Source organism: Rhinopithecus roxellana, chromosome 9 (genome assembly GCF_007565055.1).
Source record: "Rhinopithecus roxellana isolate Shanxi Qingling chromosome 9, ASM756505v1, whole genome shotgun sequence".
Taxonomy (NCBI): domain Eukaryota; kingdom Metazoa; phylum Chordata; class Mammalia; order Primates; family Cercopithecidae; genus Rhinopithecus; species Rhinopithecus roxellana.
Window position 1 is genome coordinate 137,024,872 of NC_044557.1, and position 14,464 is coordinate 137,039,335.

The 14,464-nt window shown below is 44.0% G+C and overlaps 1 protein-coding gene across 5 annotated transcripts in view; it reads right to left on the minus strand.

Annotated features, from left to right (window-relative positions):
* Positions 1-14,464, minus strand: part of DLC1 (DLC1 Rho GTPase activating protein) — a 450,692-nt gene that overhangs the window by 46,339 nt on the left and 389,889 nt on the right. Inside the window, exon 1 of one of the 5 annotated variants that reach the window (XM_010375805.2) lies at positions 4,457-4,986. The exons of 3 other annotated variants lie outside the window; for them this stretch is intronic. In XM_010375805.2, coding sequence (XP_010374107.2) covers positions 4,457-4,493 — 37 coding nt within the window. In that variant the 5' untranslated portion in view covers positions 4,494-4,986. Of the gene's footprint in view, positions 1-4,456; positions 4,987-14,464 lie in introns of those variants that run through there. One more of the 5 variants, XM_010375806.2, reaches the window with a different exon arrangement.

A 14,464-nucleotide genomic window follows, 5' to 3' on the forward strand; every position in this document is an offset into this window, starting at 1 on the left:
ATTTCCTTAAAGGCAAGCATTCACATATTTTCAGTCACATTTGGGAGAAAAGTCTCCTTTAGAAATAATATTTGAAAGTACTTTCACTGAAGAAAGCATTATTTGGTACAGTCAATGCAGCCAGAGTTTTAGAAAATGGTATCCCAGAACACTCCCCCAAATGTTAAAGACAGAGCACCAAGTCTCCTCTCACTAGACTCCCCTCCATGGAGGGGACTCACAACAAATTTGTGATTCCTGGACTCTAACATTATAGCTCCCTACCTATGCACCACAAGCCTCCCAGGAAATTGCAAAGTAACTGTAAGGCTCTATAAGGGCCAGACTAGAGAAGTCTGATTGCTGCTTGGGAGACACTATGAAAGTTTATAGGCTAAATGTGAGGGCTTTCTTCTTGTTCTCCGTTAATTGTGATGGCAAGGTAGAAATGTCTAGTGAACAAAACGTTACGACAGAGTAGACCTAATTAGAGGGCCCCCAGGAGGACTCTGCGGTTCTTATCAGTGATCATGATAATCCCTAACAATAACACAGGGTCCCACAGAAGGAAAAGGGCCAGAGGACAGAAGGAGCCCTTCTCAGCTGGGAATCTAAGCCCTTTTACATTAACTGGATCTCTAACTCATTTGGGGTTGAAAGAAAACACCATGGATGGCACTCAAGCAATGCAGTAACCCAGTTCTATAAAACATACTTCAACCCTACAGCACTGTCTTCCTTCAAAGAGGAACAGCACTCACCTCCCTCTGCATTCATCCATATGCAAAGGCCACAGAATCAGAAATAGAGACAGTTGTGAAGGTGCTCCAGAAAAGCATGTTCCTTCTAATTTTACAGCCATGGAAAAGAGGGTCTTGGAATTGTGCTTTCTAGGACACATTGGATAGTTACACTCTGGTTGGGGGTTAGTTCACCCTGACTACAACATGAAGGATTTTATTTTTTAGTGTCTTGAATGATGTACAGATTATTCCTTTGCCTGATTGCCCCAGAACTCCAAACTAAGAATTTTAGGGGCAGATTCTGATAAAATGAGCATTCTGAGAAAAGTCAGAGATACAACTTAGTCTAGACGTTTAAGGAATTAGTTCTCTCCCACTAGATCCCAACTCATGTAATTCAAATCATTGGACTGTGCAAACATTACAAATGAAAATCACCTTTCTCCCCAGGTCTGCTTTATAATCTCAAGAACAGGCTTGGCATGATGTGGGTCTGGATGCCAGTCACACCATGGGGCCAGGTTTTGCTATGATGTTGCAAAGCACTGAGAATTCGGTCTTTAATGATTTGGCAATAGCCAGGGAGGAAGGGGAAACATCTGAAGTTATTTTTACTTTTGTAAAAGTCTTCTGGCTGTACAGGGTGAATGGTAGGGTGGATCAAGTATTGTCTGGAGCCTTTCAGGGTCTTTTATTTTTGCATGGCCTCATTTCCGTCTTCCTGTTGCTAGGAAGGAGAGTGAAGCATGAGAAACTTGTGTTGACAATGCTGGACCATCCTGTCCAGCACAAGGCTCTCTTCCAAAAAGTCCGATCCATTTCACCCACTGTACTCTGGATGTCCCCATTCTTCTGGACCAAATCACCCTTCCCTGAATATTTTCAAATTGCATATTTACCCGCTTAAGTCATAAAAATACCACTCTGATTTAAACATTGCGTCATGGCTTAAAATCTCCATGGGGACACCAAGGGAAACCCAAGTACTTATTTCTGTATTTGAAACCACCTCTTGGAATCTCACCAAGCCTCTGATTGGAAGGCATCTCAACTGGGGCCTCCCATATCCCCTTTAAGTCCCATAATAGTTCTACAAATAAGAGTTTAAGTACTATATACATTTTTAAACTCACTTCGCAGTAATAGCTTGTTGAATCACAACATGTCTCTCTACTGGTCTGGTATATTTTCCAGAAGCACCCAAACACCTCTTTTAATGTAAAAATGCTCTTAAACTTTGCTTAGTCTGCTCTCTGAACTGCAGTACAGAACAACAAAAAAACAAGCACACAAAGGCTTTAGGTTGAAGGGTAACCTTCTTTTCACCTTTACTCCAGAGCCCTAAGAAAATCCTTCAGTCTTTCAGTGCATTAACATTTGAAACACTGCCTTCATCGTTAGCAATAGTTAATTGCTCAACTATTCACTGTTTAAGGAATGAGTGGTGTTTCTCCTGAAATCTGCAATTGGGAAGTTATGACACAAGTCACCAAAACCACTTTTCTCACCCACTCCAGGGAAAGATTTAAGTTGGAAACTATTTATCTGCTGGTCCCCTTTTTGAATTTCCAGGCTGTTTGGTGTCTGGTGTTACTCCGCGTGAATTAAAATAAGTATTTGTCAAAAGCAAACTTTTCAAAACAGCCAGGAGAGAAACTCAGTCTGCTGTGCTTCATTTTAAACTCTGAACAGTAGTGCTAATGCAAAAAGTATGCATCTGCGCTCAGTATGCATCGGCCACTCTGTAAATCTGGCATGCCACAAGAAAAGTGAATACATGCAATCGCCAACATTTTCTCAGAAAATGTCTCAAAATAACTTTTGTGCACACATCTGCTAACCATTTGACACTGGTTCCCCAGGACTTTAGTTCTTCGATTAGAGGGGCTGCTGCCTTACAGGACACCCCTCTGACCATCTGCTGCCGTCTGCAAGCCAAGATGGCACCTCCATTAATTCCACACTTATGGCCTGCAAATTATCTCTACCGAGGACCAGTCTGTAGTCCAGATGGACGGCGAATTAGTCAACCTCTTGGAGCTGCTGATAGATTTACATTCAGAGGGCTGCAGTCTGCTGGACTATTAATTTTCCCTCATTCCTTCAGCAAACAGAATTTTGGAGGAAAAAAAAATGTAATCTGAGACTCAGTATTCTGCCTTCTCCCAAGCTGTATTTTTTTTTTTTTTCCAAATACATCATCAATGCCACCAGCCTAGGCTGCATTCTTCTATCTCACCAATAATCGCCGAAACAACCTCTGAATCCTGAGAATGAACCCATTTGCTCACCCATATTGGGTGTAAAAAGACTCACTCAAAACAAGACTGGGGATGGGGAAGGGTGGGGAGTGGGACGAAGCCTTCTTTAAATGCAGATTAATGACTGCAAGCAGGGGTTTCCTTCTGCAGTGAGAAGCACACATTGGGTATTTATTGAACATCGGGAACAGGCACCCTGCTAATCACTTTACTTGAATGAGCTCATTTGATCCTCACAACCTCCCCGCGCGGAGGTAATATAGTTATCACCCCTTTGCTGCAGATGAAGGAGGCACAGTGAGGTCCTGTCACTGCTCAGGTTCGCCCAGCTAGCAGGCTGCTGACCAGGATCAGACCCCAACAGCCTTACCCGGTGTCTCCTCTCACTTTCCTCGCCCCAGGGGCTCTGCGCTGAAGGACGCTCGCGGACGCTGAAAACTACACGCAGCAGGGTCGCTTTGCTGTGGAGAGGAGGGGTGCACCTCCTTCGGAGGGATCAAAGGCTCGGCCCAGGACTCTGGAGGTGGGGACAGGGGCATGGAGTGGGGCAGGCTTCCAAGAAGCTGTCGCTTCGTTACGAAAATAGTCGGGTCGGGAGGCGAGCTTCCTTCCTCTCTCCAGCCCAGGAACTCGCTCTTCGGGCTTCTTGTCGGGGTCAAGGGCGTGGGCATCTCCAAGGGGGCATTTCAGGGACACGATTCAGCGACCCTTCTCAGGGGGAGGGAGGGGAAACCCACTGTTTTTTTTTTTTTTTTTTTTTTCCTAGGAAGAACCCCTTTTGCAAGGCACGGGGCTTGCTAAGCTACCCCAACACGCCCCAGGTACCCGCGGCTACCAAACCGAGACTTCCCGGGCCAGGTCTAAGTCAATTCCCAGCGTATAAAGTATCTGACCCCAAAATGGTTGAAAAGGAAAACAAGTTTTTGGTGAACTGACTTTCAAGCAGTGATGAAAAAAAAATTTTTTTTCCCAAGTGCCACTAGGGTCTAAAACGTTCCCAAACAGTAAACCCTCCAGGAGTTCACGCTGATTTTGGACTACCCTGGTGAATGACAGAAAATGAGTACGAGCGCAGAGCAGTCGTCCCCAAAGGAAAGGAAGGTAGAAGGCGGTGTCGCCGCGCCCCACGAGCCAGAGCCGCGAGCCCCCACCTGGCTCAAGGAAGAAAGTGAACCAGGGCTTCCCTTCACGGGTTCGGCCGATCCGGAGCCCGCCTGGCGCGCTGGCCCGCGGTCCCCAGGCAAAAGGTAATCAAGGGTCACTCCTCCAAAATTCAAACTCCCTCCCCAAACTGCGAGTCCTGCTATCCTCACACCACCTTCAAGAAACTCCAGAGACTTCGCAGAAAGCGTTTCAAGAGCACAGAACAACAAGCACCGACTTGACAAGGCGGGGTGACACTTTCTCGCGGTGGGTCCCCTCCGCAGCCGGCTCCCGCGGCCGGCCCGACAGCAAGGCGCAAGTCCAGCTTACGTGTTAGGATCATGGTGTCCGGCTTCTCTCTGCACATCAAGCGCGGCGGGCGGAGGCGGAAGCGCAGTGGGGAAGTCGAGGCAGGCCGAGGCGGCTCGGCTCCCGCGTCGGGACCCACGGCGGCACCCGCGACCCGCGCCCTCGCGGTCCTCAGCGCATCCTTGCTCGCCGCTCCCTGCCCCTCGCCACGGACCCAGAAAGAACCAGGCGTTTTCTAAAGATCGAAAAGAGGGAGCGCTCAGGGAGTTGGGCGAGAAGCCCGTGAGCCGGGGATCCTGCTGCTGGGAGGAGCGGCCATGTCCCAGCTAGGAGCGAAGCGCCCTCGCTCGGGCAGCCGGAGCGAACTGTCTCCCGCGCGCCCCGCCGGCCGCGCCCTCCCGCTGTGCCCACCCCCCGAGGGGCGGGGTCAGACCGGGCGGCACCGCCTCCTCCCAGCGGTCTGGGTCTCGGGCCTTGGCGACGGGTTGCTCTCTGGCACCGCCCCACTGTCAGGTCCGCCCCGCCCCAGGTCTCTTCCCCGCGGCCGCAGCCTCAGACCGCCATCTAGCCCCGCCCCGCCAAGGCCGCGCCCCTCGGTCCCGCCCCTCGGTCCCGCCCCCCTGTCCCAACCCTCGCCTACTCCGCCCAAGGCTGGAATGTTTTCCCCCACGGGCCTCCACGTTCCCAGCGGGAAGCGCCTAAAAGTCGCCAACTATTAGCCCCCGGGTGCAAAGGCAAAGGTCACAAGGCATTTACTTGGCGGAGGTGTCCGGGCTGGACCCTAGCGTGTCTTTCGCTTTCCTTCTTTTTCTTGGTAGCTTTGCGCACTTTTTACCTGTCTTTTATCCTGGCAGGAACCGAGGGGAAGCAGAGAGGGAGGGAAAGTGGCAGTGTTTCCAGATCTGTAAAAACGCGTGAAGAGTACCTGTCCCTTGGACATTGGTTATTTATTGCTAAAACCCGCGTGGGTACTGAGCGAATGTAGGTGATAAATACTGCCTTAGAGGAATTGAGCTTTTACTCGCACGTGCTGGGGGTCACAGCCCGTGTTTCTCAAACTGGCCCTTGGGCCACAATCCGAATGCAACTCCTGGAACTGTCCTTGGCTGGCGCCTGTCTGCAGAATTCTAATCTTTGATGGTGAGAATCTGCAACTTTTACAAGCTCTCAGATGATTCTGATGGCCTGTAGTTTGAGGACCCCCTGATGTATTAGGAAGCCTGATGTTAAGAGATCACAGCTAAATACAGTTGCAGTAAGAGTCTTAAAAAAATCCAGAACGAGATTCCATGAAAATTTACTTCGGGGTTAATTAATGCTTTCTGCCTGCTATCTCTGGGCAAGGAAGACTACTGAACTAAACTCATTCGTTCAACAGATACAGAAAGAGCATTTACTATGTGCCAAACACAGATGTAGGCTGGGAGATACAGAAGTGAGCAAAAGAGACAAATATCCCTTCCCTCCCGGAGGTTACTTTGTCGTGGGAAAGATGCACAACGAACAAAATAAATGAGATATATAGAGTATGTTTGATGGAGATACATAAAGCAGGGAGGTAATATTGGAACTGGGGAAGGGCACAATTTGATTTTAAATGGGGCAAATACAAATAGGAGAAATTAGTCTCATAGTGTAAAAATTATTGGTTTCATAGCCATATCTTAGTTTACATACACAAGACTCTTCTCCCCTTTCCCTCATAAATGTTGATAAAACAAAATAAAAATGCTGGGTGAATTCAGTGACTCACACCTGTAATCCCAGCGCGTTGGGAACCGAGGTGGAAGGGCTATTTGATCCCAGGAGCTTGAGACCGGCCTTGGTAATGTCGCAAGACTCCATCTCTACAAAAATAAATAAATAGGCTAATTCCACTACTGGCTCCCTAATTTACCTAAACCAAAATTCAGCTCTAAAGGGTATGGGACTCCTCCGTTCAACAGATATTTCCAGGCTTTTTACCTGCTTACAATGTAACTGCTGATGGTGCAAGGGCTACAGTCTGGTGGGGGGAAGCAACAGGGGTGTATGAAAAAGGGGTGCTGTGAGGGCCCAGGAAGTGGAGATCTGACCTGGCCCAAATGATGCAGTTGCCTTCAGGAGTGTGGGAGCTGGAGGAGCTGCCCAGGAGCACACCACCAGCAAGGGGGAGTGTGATTCGACGGGAGGCCAGGAAAGTAAAAGCAAGAACTTTCAGTGCCCTGCGTGACTATGTTCAGGAAAGACTTTAGCAGTGATAAACCGCGAGAAGCCATTTTAATGGAAGAAAGCATCCCATGATTGGATTTGCAATTTGAAAAGATCGCTCAGGCTGCAGCGTAATATTCAAACTTAAAAAATAAGAGTGCACCTTCAAAACATACTAATTTACCTTATTTATTAAAAATTCAAACCTTAAAAATACAGATATTCTAAATATCTCCCCTCCAAATACATTAATTCTCAGAATGAGTTCTTAATGTTTTTTATTTGCTGGTTAAAATTGTATTCTAATTTAATTAGGTTGCCAGGAGTCTTTTTAATTTCACTTAGCATTCATCTTTCCAGAATAAAACAGGCTAGACTTCTCTTCTGCTTCAAGCCCCATTCCTCTCTCCTTGATTATTGATGCCGCTGTCCCTGGATCTTTTCTAATTTCATTACATCTCTCTGGAGATTGTGTTATGTAGTTTGCTCATTGTATAATACTGCTAATAATAGCTCCAAAATCCTTTCTCTTGGTGATGCGTTGGTTTGCATTTGACCTTCACTGAATCTCATCCTCTTCCGATCTTTGGTCTATTTACACATCCTATGACAAGGGCCAAGCCCCGATTTTTATAGCTTTAATTCCACTCTTATTAGAAATGGACATGCTACATTTTGAAAGCTGCTACGCTTGAGAGAATAGTGGTTGAAAGCAGGACTGTTAGAGCAGGCCACTTACTAGCTTTATGATTAATATATTATTGGTTTATGTTATAATTTAAACTTTTATTTTAGATTCAGGGGGTACATGAGCAGATACATTGCATGATGCTGAGGTTTGGGGTATGATTGGTCTAGTCACCCAGGTACTAAGCATAGTAGCTAATAGTTTTTCAACTCTTTCTCCCCTACCTCCCTCTTTCCCCACTCTAGTAGTTCCCAGTGTCTATTGTTGCCATCTTTATGTCCATGAGTACTCAGTGTTTAGCTCCCACTTATAAGTGAGAACATGTAGTATTTGGTTTCCTGTTCCTGTGTTAATATGGTTAGCATAATGGCCTCCAGCTGCATCCATGTTGCTGCAAAGGACATGATTTCATTCTTGTTTTTGAGATAGTCTCACTTTGTTGCCCAGGCTGGAGTGCAGTGGTGAAATCTCAGATCACTGCAGCTGAAGGTCTGTGCATCCCACTCAGGACAAGAGGATCCCAGGCTCAAGCGATCCTCCCACCTTAGCCTCCCAAGTAGCTGGGACTACAGGTGTGTGCCACCATGTCTGGCTAATTTTTGTATTTTTTGTAGAGACAGAGTTGTGCCGTGTTGCCCAGGCTGGTCTTGAACTCCTGGGCTCAAGCACTCCACCAGTCTTGGCCTCCCAAAGTGCTGGGATTACAGGCGTGAGCCACCACACCTGGTCTATTTCATTTTTTTTTTTTTCCGATGGCTGTGAAGTTGAATATGCTATTTAGCCTCTCAAAACTTCAGTTTCACCTTTAAAAAAGAAGGTTGTTATAGTGCATACCTCATGGGGGTTTATGAGGCTTGAATAAAATAATGTACATAAGTGCTTAATACATATTAACCACTTATTAATGTTAGCCACTATTATTAGAACTAAAACATGAAATTCCTATTTAAATCATCATCCAGGAGAAGATTAAAACAAAATGAGACCCTGGAATTACCCTTTGTGAATCTGAGGAACTTTTACAAGCGGGGGAAGGAAAGAGTGAAAAAATCACGCAGAGTGTCAACAAACAGCGGTGCTTTACCTCTGAGGGTCCCCAGGCCCCACAGTGTCCTTCCTCTTCATTTAACCTTCAGCTTATCACCCAAGGTTTCATCTGTCTCTGTCATAGGCAGATGATGGTAGAAGGGATTTTTCAGCTGATCTTCATTAAGTGAGATTTTGGTTTGAAATGCTAAACTAAGAGGCAGAAATTACCTGTTCAATGTAGCCTGTTTCAGTGCCAACAGCTTAGGGTCCTCTGAAACTGTTTCAGTGCATCAAAATGAAAACCCATCACAAGTTATATGAGGTGGTGTTAGTTACTTGTTCTCAATGGCAGAGTTTTAAAAAATGATTTGGCACCAAGACCTGTGCTGTTCACTTCCTGTCATGCTCTTTCCTCAGCTTGGACATCACTCTGCTCTAGTGATATGAGCCAGGCAATCTCTTTGGAAATTGATTTCTCTCCTTGAGGAAATAGACTCCTCTGCACTTGGAAAATGTTATAATTTGTGTTCAGTGCAGCACTGCAAAATTACTGGCGAGATAATTTTTGTTTATAATGTTCAAAGAACATATGACAAAGAATAGAAAGTTTTGAAAATAATTTTAAATGGTATTCAATTAAGGAAAGTAAGTTAGAAATTGAATGGTTGTCCTTAAAACATACATTTATTTTTAAGCTTTAGTGACCCCAGTCTGGGTTCTCCCGCAGCCCCCACTCTCTACCCTACCTGGTATTTAGCCTTTTCAGAATTTGTCAAAACCCAAATGCTGGAGTGTAGTAGGATGAAGAAAGAGGAGAATTATAAGGGCTTAGGCAGCAAAATTAATTCACCCCTTTTAATTTTAACTGGAGTATGTCTCTTGTTCACTCAGACCTTCTTTTGACTACAACTTTTGAATAATGCAAGTTTAAACTATGGGGAAGGTTAATTTAGTCACCCAGTGATATTTTTAAGAGAGAGAAGCTGGGCACAGTAGTTCATGCCTGTAATCCCAGCACTTTGAGAGGCCAAGGCGGGAAAATCACAAGCCCACAAGTTTGAGACCAGCCTGGGCAACATAGGGAGACCTGCATCTCTACAAAACATTAAAAAAAAAAAAAAAATTAGCTGGGCATGCTGCTGTGCCTGTGTTCCCAGCTACTTGGGAGGCTGAGGCAGGAGGATTGCTTGAGCCAGGTAGTTGAGGCTGGAGTGAGCCGAGACTGTGCCACTGCACTGCAGCCTGGGCCACAGAGTGAGATCCTGTCTCAAAAAAAAAAAAAAAAAAAAAAAAAAAAAAAAAAAAAACAGAAAGAAAGAAAGAAAAATAAAAAAAATGAGAGTCTGAGAGTCTGTTGTGCCTGTGAAAATGTGATCTAAGTCTAATTTTCGGATAATCTTTTAAACCCCAACTATGAACCAGCCCAGCATAGTACTTTTATCATTCAACAAGTATTTACTAAACCCTAGAAAAGGCAGGGTATTGGGCAAAACTAAAATGAACATGAAGAGGGCACTTGGAGGACACAGCTCTGCTAATAGGGCTCTGTAAGGAGCTCCATGGCAGGCTTGAATGTACTGAATTCTTAGTCCTGATTTGATAAATCAACCAGCATGCTTTCCTGAGATATTATATTGACAGTAGGATTTCCTTTTAAAGGCTATTCCATTTAAAGTCTCAGGTGGTCGATCAGTTCAAGGCCTCCCTGCCAGAAAATGAACTCAAAAGTGCTGGGTCTCAGCCCCAACATCCATTTGGTCTTTACCAGGGACTGCTCTGATTCTTTCCTGTGTCCCCTGACTACACAAAAATCAAACAAGCGGAAAGTAAAACATTGTGATCACTTTTTATTTCACAAAAGCAACTAGGCTACTTTCCCATCGAATTAACTAATTTAAATGGCATGGTAAAATGTACATAATATAATACATTTTAACCATCTTTAAACGTACAGTCTAGTAGCATTAAGTACAGCGCATTCACGTTATTGTGTGACGATCACCGTTATCCATCTCTGGAACTTTTTCATCATTCCCAATTGAAGCTCAATGATAAACTCCCCATTCTCTACTTCCCCAGCCCCTGGCAACCATTATTTCACTTGCTGTCCCTAGGAATTTGAGTATTTTAGGTATGTCTTATAGGCAGAATCATATAACAGTTGCTCCTTTGTGTCTGGCTTATGCTGGTTAAATATTTTCTTTTTTAAAAAAACAAGTTTATATCTATATCTATTATCTAGCTATATATTTTTCAAGACACAGTGTTGCTCTGTTGCCCAGGCTGGAGTGCAGTGGTGTGACCATAGCTCACTGCAGTCTCAAACTCCTGGGCTCAAGTGCTTCTCCCACCTCAGCCTTTGGAGTAACTAGGACTACAGATGGGAGTCATCATGCCTGGCTAACGTTTGTATTATTTGTAGAGATGGATTCTCGTCATGTTGCTCAGGCTGTTCTTGAACTCCTGGGCTCAAGCGATTCACCTGCCTCTTCCTTCCAAAGTGCTGGGATTACAGGTTGAGCCACCATGCCTGGCCAACTGTTTTTTTTTTTTTTTTCAATGAAGCATTTTTGGCCTTGCTTATTGGTCTGTAAGTATTACGTATATTACGGATATTAACCATTTGTCATTTCTTATAAGAATATTTTTACTGGTATGTCATCTGCCTTTTAAGCTTATTAATTTATGATAAAAATTAACAAGCTTCAAACAAAATAAAGCTTATTTGTTCTTTTCAATTATTAACTAGGAGTTTACTTAGTTTTCCCTATAGGTTTTGACCCCAGAAATGCTAAGATACAAATATAATTTACAAAACAGGTCATTTACTAGATAGGGTTTTTGGCTTTATTTTTAGTTACAGATTTTATTATGTATTCAAAAAATATTCTAGCTGTCTTATTTTTCTCTCTCCTAGTATCACATATAGATGCCTTGCTTAGAGTGAGGCCTTTATAAAAGCCTGCTGCGGCTGGGTGCGGTGGCTCACGCCTATAATCCCAGCACTTTAGGAGGCCGAGGTGGGTGGATCACCTGAGGTCAGGAGTTCGTAGACCAGCCTGACCAACATGGAGAAACCCCATCTCTACTAAAAATACAAAATTAGCTGTGGGTGGTGGTGCATGCCTGTAATCCCAGCTACTCAGGAGGCTGAGGCAGGAGAATCGCTTGAACCTGGGAGGCAGACGTTGTGGTTAGCCGAGATTGTGCCATTGCACTCCAGCCTGGATGACAGTGCAAGAGTCTACCTCAAAAAAAAAAAAAAAAAAAAAAAAAAAAAAGCCTGCTGCTAAAAAGCTAGTAGAGATCTAGGGGCACTGAGTTTTTCAGAAATATTTTGACTTTTGAATTTTCTGTAAGTGCAATATATATCCATTAATACTAATAAATCAATCCTGGAACATCTGTGAGTTTTTCAAGAGCTATGTACAATGCTAAGACGGCTATTTTCAACCTTTCACCTTGTCAGTAAAAAAGAATGGACTCACTCATGTGTTTGTTTCCACTAAGGAGACGTTTTGTGCTCATTTGAAACGTATGTTGCTCTTTCTTCCTGGTGGATTGGTCCTAAAATAAAGATGCTATGGGGTGGGTTTGGGCAATTGCCTGGAAAATAAAACACAGTTCCTTTTTGCTGCTAACTACAGCATGATGGCCATTATAGAGCTATTTCTGGAAACCCCTACACAGCTCCAGATCATTAACTTACTTTAATAGTCAGCAGGACAATGGAGCTGGGTCTATCTTCCAAGATAGGCTTTTCCTGTGTAACTAACTCAATTATCTCTTATTGATTCAGTTGAATTAAGCTGCACTTTGAGGAACTGCAAGGCAATGAATTACACATTTTTAAAAACAGACCTAGCAACAAGTCTTATGATATGGTTAGATTTTGTGTCCCCACCCAAATCTTATCTTGAATTATAATCCCCAGGTATTTAGGGAGGCAGCTACTGGGAAATGATTGGATTACGGGGGGGGGGGGGGGGGGGGGGTGGTTTCTCCGTGCTTTCTCGTGATAATGAGTGAATTCTCACGAGATCTGATGGTCTTAAAAATGGTAGCTTTTCCTACACTCATACACACACACTCCCTCCTGCCACCTTGTGAGGAAGTTACTTGCTTCTGCTTCACCTTCCGCCATGATTGTAAGTTTCCTGAGCCTTCCTCAGCTGCAGAGAACGGTGAGTCAATTAAATCTCTTTTCTTTATAAATTACCCAGTCTTGGGTATTTCTTTATAGCAGTGTGAAGAATGGACTAATACAACTTATGAGCTGTGGAAGACTAATATTTGAGGATTTATCAGTAGAGAAAGGATTAGATCTGATCTCTGTTATACAGATTTTATGTTGCTGAGCAAACAGCTATTTCTCTACTGGTTGTTGTCATCTTTTGGAGGTTTAACAAAATAAATATATTAAGTTGAAAACAATACAAAGGATTAGAAAAGCCTGCTAAATTTCATAACCGAGTTCTCCAGATATCTGAATCTCTAATAATGAAAATAAAAATCTAGCTATATAGTGCTTACTTGGGCTACATCATAGCATTATGATATAAGAAGGTTAAAAATAAAAGGAAAATTAGGATAACTACAAATTTATGAGTAATAAAACTTTTTAATTCAAAAAAGACTTTAAGTGGTAAAGAGGGTTACTACACAACACTAAAAAGTTTATTTAACTAAAATAGGGAAAGAAAGCTATTCTGAACCCATGTGCCCCTAACAAAACCTCAAAATATACAGAGGAAAACTGGCAGGCCGGGCAAGGTGGCTCACACCTGTAATCCCAGCACTTTGGGAGGCCGAGGCACATGGATCACCTGAGGTTGGGAGTTTGAAACCAGCCTGACCAACATGGAGAAAGTCTGTCTCTACTAAGAATACAAAATTAGGTGGGCATGGTGGCACATTCCTATAATCCCAGCTACTCTGGAGGCTGAGGCAGGGGAATCGCTTGAACACTGGAGGTTGCGTGAGCCAGGATTGCGCCATTGCACTCCAGCCTGGGCAACAAGAGTGAAACTCCATCTCAAAAAAGAATTAGAGGAAGAAACTAACCAATATCATACTGGTGGGTGCAGACGAAGTCCAATAAAAACATTTTTAATGATCATGTATAGATATCTGTATCCATCAGTTAGAACATACACATTTTCAAAGTTACTGATATTAAAAACAAAAAACAAAAGCACTGACCATATACTAAACCATCAATCAAATCTCAGCACATTTTAAATAGGTGGTATCATATTGACCACTGTTGTGGTTTGAAACCACATGCAGAAAATCTTTGGCAACCCTTTCATCAAAAGGTGGAGTCAATGTCCCCTTCCCCTGAACCCAGGCGGTCCTTTTTGACCTTTAGTAAACAAAATATGGCTTACCCGATTTTGTGTTACTTCCTGGATAGGTTAGAAAAGGTCATACAACTTCAGTGAGTTTTTCTTTTTGAGACAGGTTCTCGCTCTGTTGCCTAAGCTGAAGTGCAAAAGTGTGATCATGGTTCACTGCAGCCTTACACTCCTGGGCTCAAGTGATCCTTCCACCTCAGCCTCCCAAGTAGCTAGAATTACAGGTGTGCAACATCACCCTGGCTGGTTTTTTTTTTTTTTTTTTTTTGCTAAGTTGCTGTCCCCTCACTTTAGCCTCTCAAAGTGCTGGGATTACAGGCCTGAGCCACCACACCCAGCCTCAGTGACTTTTTCTTGGAATCATCATTCTGGAGTCTTCGGCTACCATGTAAGAAGTTTGGTTGCCCTGAGGTCCTGATGTTGAAAGACCAAATGAAAAGCCGAGAGAGAGAGAGATGTAGACATGCTAAGGTGTTCCAGCCCAGAGCTGTTTGAGTTTTCCCTGGCCAGGCACATGTGAATGGAGAAGACTTCGAGAGACCCTGACCCCAGCTAACATCTGACTGCAGCCGCCGGAGAGACCCTGTGATGGTTAGTTTTAGGTGACAACTTGACTGGGTAAAGGGCTGAACAGATATCTGGCAAAGTATCATTTCTGAGTGTATCTATGAGGGTGGTTCTGGAGGAGACTTACAGTTGAATCAGTGGACTGAGTAAGAAAGATCTCTCACCCAATTTGGACAGGCACTGTCCAATTAGTTGAGT